The following is a 12,451-nucleotide window of genomic DNA, read 5'->3' as shown; positions in this document are numbered from 1 at the left end:
GAAAGGATGACAGCCTGAATCAAGGCAGTGGCAGTGCAGCTAGAGAAGAGAGAACATCAAGAAACATTTAAGCAGTCGCCGTACAACCATGCTTGTATTTACTGAGCACTTTCTATGAGCCGGGCGTTGTACAGCATGTGTATTATCTCATTCAATCTTTGATACAACCCAATGAGGTAGGAATTTTTATTCTTTCTGTCTTACACACGAGGAAACAGGCTTACAGTCATTAAGGAATTTGCCCAAAGTAAGTGGCAGAGCTGGAATTTGAGCCCAGGCAATCTGACTGCAGAGCTTGCTTTTTTTTTTTTTTTCTGGTGAAGAAGATTAGCCCTGAGCTAACATCTATTGCCAGTCCTCCTTTTTCTGCTCAGGAAGATTGGCCCTCTTCCTCTACTTTATATGTGGGACGCCTGCCACAGCATGGCTTGATAAGTGGTGCACAGGTCTGCGCCCGGGATCTGAACCCGCGAACCCCGGGCTGCAGAAGCGGAGCACGTGGACTTAACCACTATGCCACGGGGCTGGCCCCCAGAGCATGCCTGTCTAATCTCTATGCCTTACACTCTCAAATCAGGAGGATTTGGTAATTTATTGACTGTGCTGGGGAAAGGAGAATAAGAGGAATGAGAAGAGTGTTTCCAGCTTAGGGAAATAGGCAGATAGATGAAAGATGGAGCCCCCTTACCATGATGGAGACACAGGGAAAGGGATGGGTTTAGAAAGAAGGATGATGATTTGGTCGTAAACATGGGACGTCTAAGTAAGACGTCTGTTAAATGGTTGAGTGTTTAAAATATGGAGCTTCAGAGAAAGTGATTGAGGCTAAAGAAGATTTGAAGCAATTCATATCTAGGCAGCAGAAGAGCATGTGGGCAGCAAGTATTGGAGGGGGGCTGTATTGAGATCTTCTAGAGAAGAAAACAAGCAGAGAAGACAAGGGATAGAATCACAGGGACCTGCAACATTTAAGGGGCCGTTGAATGAGAGAAAGAAATAGTCTAAGGGATGGTAGGAGAAGGAGGGTCATGGAAACCAAAGGAGGAGGAAGTGTGATGAAGGAGTGGGAGCAGTGCCTAAGGCAACAGAGCAATCATATAAGGTAAGAACTGAAAGGTACTATTGCATCTGGCAATTAGGTCAATGTAGAACCAGCTGGTGGGAATGCAAAATATCACAGCCACCTTGGAAGACAGTATAGCAGTTTCTTACGAAGCTAAACATTGTCTTATCCTATGATTCAGCAATTGTATTCCTTGGTATATACCCAAATGAGATGAAAACTTATGTTCATGCAAAAACCTGCACATGGATGTTTATAGCAGCCTTATTCATAATTGCCAAAACTTGAAAGTAACCAAGATGCCCTTTGGTAGGTGAATGGATAAACAAAATGTGGTACATCCATACGATATTTTTTTTTTTTTAAGATTTTATTTATTTTCCCCCCAAAGCCCCAGTAGATAGTTGTATGTCATAGCTGCACATCCTTCTAGTTGCTGCATGTGGGACGCGGCCTCAGCATGGCTGGAGAAGCAATGTGTTGGTGTGCACCCGGGATCCGAACCCGGGCCGCCAGCAGCGGAGCGCGCTCACCCAACCGCTAAGCCACGGGGCCAGCCCCCATCCATACAGTATTATTCAGCACTAAAAGGAAATGAGCTATCAAGCCGTGAAAAGACATGGAGGAAACTTAAATGCATATTACTAAGTGAAAGAAGCCAGCCTGGAGAGGCTACATACTGTAGGATTCCAGCTATATGACATTCTGAAAAAGGCAAAACTATGGAGACAGTAAAAAGATTAGTGGTTGTCAGGGGTTGAGGAGGAGGGAGGGATGAATAGATGGAGCATCAGGCCAGTGAAACTATTCTGTACGAGACTGTAATGGTGGATACATGTCATTGTATATTTGTACAGATCCATGGAACTGAACAACACAAAGAGTGAACCCTAATGTAAATCATGGACTTTAGTTAATAATAATGTTTCAATATTGACTCATCAGTTGTAACAAATGTACTGCACTAATGCAAGATGTTAATAACGGGAAACTGTGGGGAGGTGGGTATGAGTAAGGGGCTATATGGAAACTGTACTTTCTGTTCAGTTTTTCTGTAAACCTAAAACTGCTCTAAAAAATAAAGTCTATTAATTGAAATAAAAAGAAAGAAGGAAAGAGGGAAGGAAGGAATAAAAGAAAAAATGAAGGAAGGAAGGAAGAGAAAGAAAGCCATGTACATTCAATCTTGAAAGTGTAGCATGAACCCATAATTGTAATTAATCCAATTCTGTGTGCTTGAGTTCCAAAGAGAACAAACACCAGACTAGTCTCTTTTCTGCTTACCAACTTCAAGGGCTCCTCATCACAAGTGCAAGATACAGTCCAATGTCTTTGGCATGACGTGAAAATTTTTCCACAGCCTGACTTTGCAACCTCGTCTCTGGTCGTTGCCCATGTATGATAAGCTCCAGCTGCAAAAGTCTCTTTGCTCCTCTTTCCTACTCATGACACGCACTTTCAGACCACTGTGCCTTTGCTCTTGCTGTTTCCTCTGCCTGTGTCCTCCCCAACTTCTCACCTAACAAAATCCTGTACATCCTCCAACATCCAGCTCAAGTGCTACCTTCTCTGTAAGAACTTTGCTGGCCTGCTTTCACCCCAGCACATCAAGCAAGAAAGATCTCTCGCCTAGTTTCCACAGTTCTTTGTGCCCATCTCTTCAATAAATGCTTAAAACACCACAGAATCAACAACAAACAGTTTAGTAGGAAAATTGGGGGCAGAAAGAAGCCAGATCTAAGCAGATTTAAGGAGTGGGTAGGAGTCAAGATATGGATACATGGAAGGTGGACTACCTTCTGAGGATTGGTTTATTGTAATTTGGTATTTCTTATTTTGGTTTGACTTGAGCATTTGGGGTTTTACCCAACAGAGGTTGAGGGTAGTGAAAAGAAAATTCCCAGGGTGGCTGTGGCGCTGTCCAGTGCTTGGGTGCTGACAGACCTGTGACACTGTGTAGGGGCTGTCTTGAGATCAGCAATTCTTCTGGCCCCAGGAGCTGTAGTCCTCAATTTTGGGGAGGAAGGGCGAGACAAGAATGACTATATCCCCTGTTTGTTATCTCTTGGAGGTTCTGGAGCCATAGCCTTCTTCATCTGTGGGGAAAGGAAAAAGGTTAGCTGAGTTGGTTGGCGCCTCTTCTATTTCTTGTGGGATGTACAGGCTCCTGAAGACCAAATAATGATTAGAAAAAGCAATTGATTATTAGTTTTTCTATCATCCACTTAATGGACGTTAAACGCTAACTATGTTCCAGGAACCATGCCGTGCACTGGGGATACAAGAGGGTTCCTGACCTCAAGGAGTCCAGTCTAACAAGGAAAACCAACTTTGAGCCCATGTGAGCAATTACACTGTGGGGGTGCTGTCTCTTAGCTTGGGCTGCCATAACAGGATACCATAGACTGGGTGGCTTAAACAGGAATTTATTTTGTCACAGTTCTGGAGGCTGGAAGTCCCAGATCAAGGTCCAGCAGGGTTCAGTTTCTGATGAGGACTCTCTTCCTGGCTTGCAGATGGCTACTTTCTTGCTGTGTCCTCACGTAGCCTTTCCTCTGAGTAGGTAGGGGGGTGGTGAAGAGAGAAAGAGAGAGCCAGTGGAGACTCTTTGGTGGACACTAGTCCTATCAGACGAGGGCCCCACCCTTATGACTTCATTTCCTTAATTACACCACACTGGGTACACTCCTAAAGGCCCTATTTCCAAATACAGTCACACTGAGGGTTAGGGCATCAGTGTATGAATTTGAGGGGGGACACAATTCAGTCCTCAGGAGGAATTTAAAGAAAACTGTAGGAACACAGATGAGGGCATGGTTGTCTTGTCTAGGGAAAGTTGGGGCAGCAGAAGGCTCAGCAATGACTCCTGGTCTGGATTTTGAGCAGGGGGGTCATTTGCTATGTGATGTATGTCCAGCCTCAACTTGGAGGCTCTGGTGATCCTGCAGTGCCCAGCAGCCAACAAGTGATGACTTCCCTTGTGAAAAAGGGAGGTCTCTACATCGCAAGCCTCTTGTCAGCCACATCTTTATTCAATGGTATGTCCTTATGCCTCTGATATTATTTTTACATTTGTTAGCAGCTTTTCTTGATGGTAGGGTATGTCATAGGTTTCCTGAATAATATCTAGATGTCACTCCACTCTCACTGCCACAGCCTCTATATGCCTCTTACAAAGGTGATTATTTCAAGATTCAGTACTGTCAGATTCAGAGGAGAATAGTTTCTCTACTGGAGGTGGCTCAAGAAATAAGCGTACATGTTCCTCTGCGATGGTGGCGTGTGTAGAATGAGGTATGGGCTTGCTCGGAAGGTGCGTCTCTGCCTCTGTCGTTTCTGTCTTGTGCAGACAGCCCTCGTGGACACCAGGCTCTGAGCAGTCGGTGCTGTCCTGTGCTCATTGATGGGACTGTGTTGAGGGTCCCTCCCTGTGGACGGCATATTCTCAGGAGGAGGAAATGTCCCAGAGGCTTGGAGAAAATGAACCACTCCTTGCTTTATACTCTGTCGCATTCGGTTTACATTTCTCACCTGGCATCTGGCCTTTTGGGCCCTGATCAAGGCTTTTCAGGGCTAGACGATGTGTTTCTTCAAGGTAGGGAGTGAGTCACGTTCATCTCTCTTCTAACCTCACCTGTCCTCCAGTGGTGACCACAGTGTCCCAGGAGTGACCACTTTGGTGTAAACTAGTACCAGTGTGGTTTATGAAAATAAGCGTGTCATTCTGCTGGTACTCGTCTCCCAGTGGAGTTCAGTCTGCGGCACACTGCCTGAGTCCCTGGCTATTCTAGCCAAAGCGGAGTCCCAGTCCACACCCTCAGGGAGATGGGGCAAGGCCTCGGGCAGGGAGGGTGCTCAGAATACAGTTATTTTCCCATCTCCAGGACCAACAATTCTGGCTGTAGAAGTGAGGAAAAAGTCGTGATATTGTCTCGAGTCAAAATGAAAACCCTCTTCCTTTCTGTGATTGTTCCAGTTGGGAAGTTGGTTTTCTGTTTCCTCAACAAGTGGTCTGGAGGATGCACCTGCAATGTGTAGGGCCGTGGACGGCACTTGGGGACAGCTTTGCTCCCTGTCTCCTCCCTTCCCCCTTCCCTGCAGAGACTCTATTCAGAGGAGGATTTGTGAGACACACTATGGGTTTACAAATCTCAAGAACAGCTGCTCAGCCAGACCCTTGTCTCCTGCGCTGCTGCAGTCACTGTGCTGGAACTCTCTGCCGGGGAGGGTGGAGTGTCTGGGTCTCTGCTGTTCCCACAAAGTGAGCATTTCCCTAACGGTGATGATGAAGGCATTTCATTACAGATTTTGACCCTTGCTGCATCCTCTCTCCCTTACAACACGCACGTTCATCTCTTCTCCTTGCGTTACTGCTGAAAGAAGGCAAACTTCATTTCTCTGTCATCTGAGCATCATTCAAAAGCATTCCACCCATCCATGAATTATTCCCTGACTCTTCAATGAGGGCAGTGTTACAGGTCCTCTGCCTGCAGGAGGGAGCAGTCCAACAAAATCTGAAGACCCGAGACTTTCAGAAGCTGTGACGAGCAGACTAGGAAGCCACAAAACATTGCGAGCTGAAAGGATGTCTTAATAAGCTTTTTGATGTGATTTGGCTGGTGTTGGCAGAGGAAGCTCAAGGGAACAAGGCAGCAGGCATTGTAACGTAAATTGCTGCAGACCCACTGGGCGTGACAGCCCTAGGAAGCTAATGATCTCTCCAGGAAAGAATTGACTGCAACAGAACACGATGTGTAGAATGGGGAGGACAGACCCCTGGATGTGAGTACAATCTCTCTTCAACACAGGTTTGGAGCGGTAGGAGCAAAGCGAGTTATTATAACTGATGGCACTCCCTAACCACCGGTCCTGGGTGCCTGTGGACCCTCTCTGGGTGGGTTGTATCTAATGCTTGGCTGGCACTTTTGTTTGCATGTCTCTTCTAGAATATTTTGCCTGTCAGGAGACTGAATGTAGTGGCTTTGGGATGTTGGTACCAGGAGACTTGGTTGTAAATCCTCAAGAAAACAGCAAAAGCGAACCTCGTAGACCTTTTGCTATAAAAAGAAAACTGATTGCATCACAGACCAAGTAGCTGTGTGGCCCTCTGGCATTTGTGATGAGACAAAAGCACTGGCAAATTGGAGAGCAATGGAAATGGGGGCAGTGGGCTGGGAGGAAGCAGGGAAATCTTTCCCAGAGAGTTAAATCCCTTTCTGGATTCAGGATGCTCATTGCATATTTATAATCTTGCATTTATTTAATTTCTGCTTAAAGAACTGGCAGCATGTTTGCATTTAAGATTTTTCTCCAGAATGTTGTGAAAGTGAGCATCATGACAAAGAGGGATGAGATTGATAGACTTAGGGCAGAAGAAATTGCTCCCCGCCAGCAATGGGAAGTGCCTTGAATGATAGCTGAGCTACTCGGAAGAGGAAGCTCAGATTTAATGAGAGAAGAGGGCTGCTAAACTTGGGTACCCAACAGGTTGGCAGTGCGGTTTAACTTGTGGATTGTAGACTGGTCACCACCCCTCTATTCCTTTCCCCTCGCCACTCATTGTTGGGGGTCCTCCATCCCTCCTTATCATAACCTCTCCCCCCAGCCCACCTCCACCTGGCCTGATTTGTCTGTTCAGAGGTGTTAGATGAGAAGCCAAGTATCCCTCACTCCAGAAGGATGAGGATTGTTGTTTTAGATGAGAGGTAAGGATACCAAGGATTTAGGGCAGTGACCATGAGAAAGGTGGTGAGGAAGCTGAGCTTCCAAGGATGGAGGTGCAGAAAGGAAGCAGAAAAGAAGACCCAGCCACTTGAGTCCCTTCTTGCCCACCCTGTGTGTAAATGCAACTGCAGGTGAATGCTGGAGGTCCTAGCGATGAGGCTGTTACTGGATTTAAATTGAGAGTGAACTTGAGAGACCCAACAACAACAGGGTTGGTACTAGGAGTCGACTAGGAACTGGAAACCTGGGATTCTGTTCCTGATTTTGCAGGCGGTTTTCTTTGCCACTCTCGTGGGGGTAGTATCCAAAATCCCGTGAGTGACCTATCCTGGAGGCTCCCTGTGCCTCAGGTGGCCTCTGCATCAGCCGTACTGGAGTGGAGGGGGTGGGATGGGGAGTGGAGAGCATTTCATTCTTAAGTAGCTGTAAATGAAAAGAAAAAAAAAAAAAAGATATTTCTGCTTGGCCAACATTTTCTCACAACTGTAGAGTTTTTCTATCAAAAAAAAAAAAAAAAGGAATAGTAATGTGCTGGGCTTGTAAAGGGCTGTGTACCGAAGGTAATTATGTAAACAAGACTATCTCAGTAGCTTGCAGCCATAGCAATAAGGGTACCTCGGCTCTCGTCTCTGAGTCTGAGAGGCTGAATTTAGTGTGTGGGACGGGAGGGAGGGAGGGGAGTGGCTGTCAGTTACTACAGGCCAGCTGACCGTGCATCTGTTGCCAGGGAGACCAGACAGACTGCTGGTCTGGAGCTCGTGACCTCGGCTGATGGCTGCACTGAGGTTGAAGCAAGGAGATTTCTATCCCCAGGAGCTAAGCTATGGAGTGAAATGAGTGAAATTTTAGCCATAATAATATTTGTATGAACTGGGCCATTGTACTTGAGACGTTCAAATGCCCATTGCAGGAAAGCTTGGGAATGGGAGGGTGGCGGTTTAGGGCTAGTGCACAGAGATAACAAATGAGTTAAAGGAGAGAAGAATGTGGTCGTGGGAGGGAGAGCATTTAGGCCAATGGTCGGTATTTTCCTCCCATTTGGGCCTGGAGTACTTTTCCAGTATTGGGGCAAACAGAGCAGAAGCCCAGTGTAATTGGTCTGAAGGTACCATGATTACCTGAGTAAAAAGAGAGACAACGTATCCTCTGTTTACAAAAACAAACTACTTCCAAACGGGAACAGTCTGGGAAACAGAAAGCCCAAACTAGACCTTCACTGCGACCCTGGGAATTTCCAAAGGCGTTTCCAGCTCCATTTCTCTCTTTTGTTTCAACTTTATTCTTTCCTTGGCTCATTCATTCAACAACGATTTCTGGTGCATCCCAGAAATCTCTGACCATGACTAATGGAGGAGACCTCTGTTCTGGAACAGCGTGCCTTCTGCAGGTTTGTCGTGCTTCTAAGGAGCCTGGTGATCAGAGCAGGATGGGTCTGTGAGTTTCCTTCTTTCTCCTTCCTTGCTAGTCTTTACCCACATTTTGGGCAACAGATGGAGACAGTGAGAAAATTTGATAATTCACAAGTTGAGGGGTATAAAAATTATCTTTCTGAAGTTATAATATTCACATTTGGCCAACTTTCACAAAATAAAATACTGTCTTGAATCTTCACCACAATCCTGTTGTTTGTCTGTTTTACGTAAGAGCATTTAACCCCAGCCTCCCAGAGTGGGTAGTGAAATGGCCAGCCTGGATGTCATGGTGAACAGAGTTAGAGTGGGGTACAGTCCAGACCTTTCCCAGTCATATCATGGCCAATTCCTTAATCTTTAGAGATTGAAAGGAGCATTGGGTTTGCCTGGAAGCAACTGTAGAAGATGTATCTTTCAGGCCTTCAAAATTAGAATGTGTTGTAGGGTCCGAAGAATGGGCTCCCTTTGGCACAGCATTTTCTTTCCATTTGCGTATATTGGTATTTTTTTTTTCCCTTTTTCTCCCCAAAGCCCCAGTAGATAGTTGTATGTCATAGTTGCACATCCTTCTAGTTGCTGTATGTGGGATGCCGCCCCAGCACGGCCGGACAAGTGGCGTGTCGGTGCGCGCCTGGCATCCGAACCCGGGCCGCCAGTAGCGGAGCGTGCGCACCCAACCGCTAAGCCACGGGGCCGGGCCCAATATATTGGTATTTTTAACAAGTACTTTTAAAACAACAAAGAAGACCTCACTTCCTTGCTGTCCTAGCAGGAGTGGATTAGATCCTTAAGCTTTCCTTCTGCTGTCCAAAGAACCGTTCACTTTTGACATAATTACCAGTGGCTTTGGTTTGCTCTAATGGTGGCCTAGGGCTACTGGGAGGAGTCAGTCTTTAAAATTCTATTCATTTGGCCTTTTGGTGGAAAGGAGAGCTTAAGTTTACTTCTTGTTACTACCTCAGACCACTGCTCTGGAGTCGGGGCTTAGTGTCCTATAGGTGGTTTTAAAAGGCCATTTATTTCCCTCTTGTTAAGCAAGGAAGCAATTTGACTAGTCCCTCCTAGCACAATTGACAGAGCACGCTGTCGGTGTTTCTAGCATCCGTGTTGTTCCCAAGGTGGGTTGTTCCAGCAGTAATTGGAACCAGGAGATGGCCCAAGCCTGCATCCAGCTGTCCATCTGTTCCAGAACTCAGGAAACTGCACTATTTACAGTGAGAAGAGGATGAAGGAAGAAAACTGCAGTAAATGCTGGGAGAAAACCCTAAGGATTTTACCCACTCCTCTGGGTCTCTATGGGGTGTGGTCCACAGGCACCTAACCTGCCAGGGCATCGACATGTTAGCTATGGTGGACCCACAAAACACAGTCCAGTAGGCCCTTTGTGATCATACACGGTGCAGTTACCTGCTGACTCTGGGTCTAGAAACCAGGCCATATTTAGGGGATTATAATGGCCTCTGCTACCCAGGTCAGAAGTACAGAGCAGACCTCACAGTTCTGGCCTAGTCCTCTGGAGAATGACCCTCAGGGGGAAGAAAGGAGGGAGGCTGGCACAATCTGCCACTCTCCACTGGAACGTTCAGGGCCTTTGCTGTGCAGAGTGCGCTTCCTGCTTGTCCTGCCTCCCCCAGTGTCCCTCCCCTGCCATGAGCAATCAGCAGAATGCCCTAAAATCAGAGAGAAGAGGTGGGGCCTGTCCTGTGTGCTGAGTGGAGCTGATGGCAGCTTTGTTTTGTAACCCTAGGTCCCGAAGATGGCCTGGTAATAAAGGCACCTTCCAATGATCAGGAGCATCTTTCCCCGGGGGTGCCTGCCCGGGCCAGTGGCGTCGTGTTGAGCTGAAGGAACTTGTCTACCGTTTTCCCGAAAACCTCTCTCTCTCCTAATTCATGAGCCAGCAGGATGCGGTCGCTGCGCTTTCAGAACGCCTTCTCATAGCTGCGTACAAAGGCCAAGCAGAGAATGTGGTTCAGCTCATCAACAAGGGCGCCAAGGTAGCGGTTACCAAGGTAACGAGGAAAAAACACTAGCTGTTCCCTGGGAAAAAGCCTGCTACCTCTTAACCATTGTCCACAAAACTGTTGTGTTTGGTTGGCAGCTTTCAAAGAACTGGCTTTTTTCCCCAGTGATGGAGGTTTAGGGAGAAGGAGGGAGGATTAAAAATGTTTTCATTGCTGTCTTTCAAATGGAGTAATTTGTCATTAGCATTGGACAGTCTTTAAAAATCACAGTGTGGCTTTTTCTCATCTACTTCTTTAGCCAAATGGACAAGAGATCTCTCTGGAGAAGATGGGGCACAAAAACTTATTGGGTAGAGGGCCGGCCGGGTGGCGCAAGCGGTTAAGTGCACGCGCTCCGCTGCAGCGGCCCGGGATTCACCGGTTCGGATCCCGGGCGCGCACAGACGCACTGCTTGGCAGGCCATGCTGTGGTGGCGTCCCATATAAAAGTGGAGGAAGATGGGCACGGATGTTAGCCCAGGGCCAGTCTTCCTCAGCAAAAAGAGGATTGGCAGATGTTAGCTCAGGGCTGATCTCCTCACACACATACACAAAAAAACCTTATTGGGTAGAGTGTTTGTGTGGTAATCACATTAGCCAGGCTTCCGGGGGAGGTGGACCAGCTTGTGGATGGGGCAGCCCCTCTGCTGTGCAGAACCTCATTGTCCCCATCTGTACAGCGACCACCAGGACCTCTTTGGGCTTTGATTTCATATGGGTCAGTGAAGATGTGTGGTAAGCTTTGGAGGACATTGCTTACCTCTCACCAGCAGATAACACTGTGGTAGACGGGAGAACATACTGGCCAAAGGGCAGTTCTGTGGCAAAGCTGAGGAAAGGCAGGCTCTGCAGTTAGGTGACAAGTTTAAATGCATAGACAAAATAATGCTGATGATAAACACTTTTGAGCACTTAGTATTGCTCTAAGTGCTTTACAGTCCTCTAGAAGAGGTTCTCTTTTCATCCCCATTTTAGAGATGAGGAAACTGAGGCACAGAGAGATTTAAGTGACTTGCCCAGGTCCCCTCAGCTGCTGAGTAGCAGAACTGCAACTTGTACTCACTGGGACTGGCTCTAAAGCCCACCCTCCAGGCCACCCCAGAGGGAGTTGGGGAGAGAGGCAAAGTTTAATTTTCAAATAGTGATGTCTATTAACCTCTGACCTCCTGTGGCAAAGAGTGCCCAACTCACATTTTCAGTTACTCATATGCAGTCTCTATATTTCACACTTCTGGATGTGTCCTTTTTCCAGCACCACCAAGCAATTAACTCAATTCTGACACTGTCTACCTGGAGATAGCATCAGATCTCAGAGGTTAAGGGCTCAGTCCCACAAGACTGCCCCGTCCCCCCATTTCAGATGCAAATTGCGAGTCCAGGTTGTCACCTGTGCTTCTGACCAACTGGCTATAAATCAGAGGTTCCCACGACTCCCTCCTTAGGTTTGATTAATTTGCTAGAGCAGCTCCTAGAACTCAGGAAAACATTTTGCTTACTAGATTACCGGTTTATCATAAAGGGATATAACTCAGGAACAGCCAGATGGACAAAATGCATAGGGCAACGTATGGGGGAAGGGGGACAGACCTTCCATGTTTTCTGAGTGTGCCAGCCTCCCAGCACATCCATATGGTTACCAACACAGAATTTCTCGGAACTCTGTCCTTTGGGTTTTTATGGAGGCTTCATTACAAGGACTTGATTGACTAAATCTTTGGCCGTTGATGATTGATTCAACCTCCAGCCTCTCTCTCCTCCCTGGAGGTCAGTGGGGTGGGACTGAAAGTTCCAACCCTCTAATCATGGTTGGTTTCCCTGGCAACCAGCCCCCATTCTTAGGCACCTTTCCAAAAGTTAGTTCATTAACATAAACTCAGGTGTGGTTGAAAGGGGTTTGTTATGAAGAACATTCCTTTCACCTTTATGGCTCTGGAGCTATTTCAGGAACTGATGACAGACGACCAAGTATTATAACAAAAGATACGCCCATTGCTTTTATCACTCAGGAAATTCCAAGGGTTTTGGGAGCTGTAAGCCAGGAATGGAGACTTAAGAGCAAATATATATTTATTATAAATCATAATATCACAATGCTGGTCTCTGGAGAGATGAAAAATCTTGGGCTACTCAGAGGTCGCCCATTGGCCTAACAGCACGCTACACATTCGTGGTGACCAAGTTGTACAGAAGTGAGGGTGAAGGGAGCCTTCATTCAGGCCTCCCTGTGATCTACCCACAGCTCTTCACAA

The 12,451-nt window shown here is 46.8% G+C and overlaps 1 protein-coding gene across 6 annotated transcripts in view; it reads left to right on the top strand.

Annotated features, from left to right (window-relative positions):
* ANKRD6 (ankyrin repeat domain 6) overlaps positions 1 to 12,451 on the top strand; it is a 172,523-nt gene that overhangs the window by 98,409 nt on the left and 61,663 nt on the right. For all 6 annotated transcript variants that reach the window (XM_058566636.1, XM_058566633.1, XM_058566635.1 and 3 more), the window contains exon 2: positions 9,947 to 10,211. In XM_058566636.1, the coding sequence (XP_058422619.1) occupies positions 10,092 to 10,211 (120 nt within the window). In that variant the 5' untranslated portion in view covers positions 9,947 to 10,091. The remainder of the gene's footprint in view (positions 1 to 9,946; positions 10,212 to 12,451) is intronic.

The sequence above is a fragment of the Diceros bicornis genome, chromosome 23 (genome assembly GCF_020826845.1).
Source record: "Diceros bicornis minor isolate mBicDic1 chromosome 23, mDicBic1.mat.cur, whole genome shotgun sequence".
NCBI lineage: Eukaryota > Metazoa > Chordata > Mammalia > Perissodactyla > Rhinocerotidae > Diceros > Diceros bicornis.
This window is presented reverse-complemented; position numbering and strand designations above follow the sequence as displayed.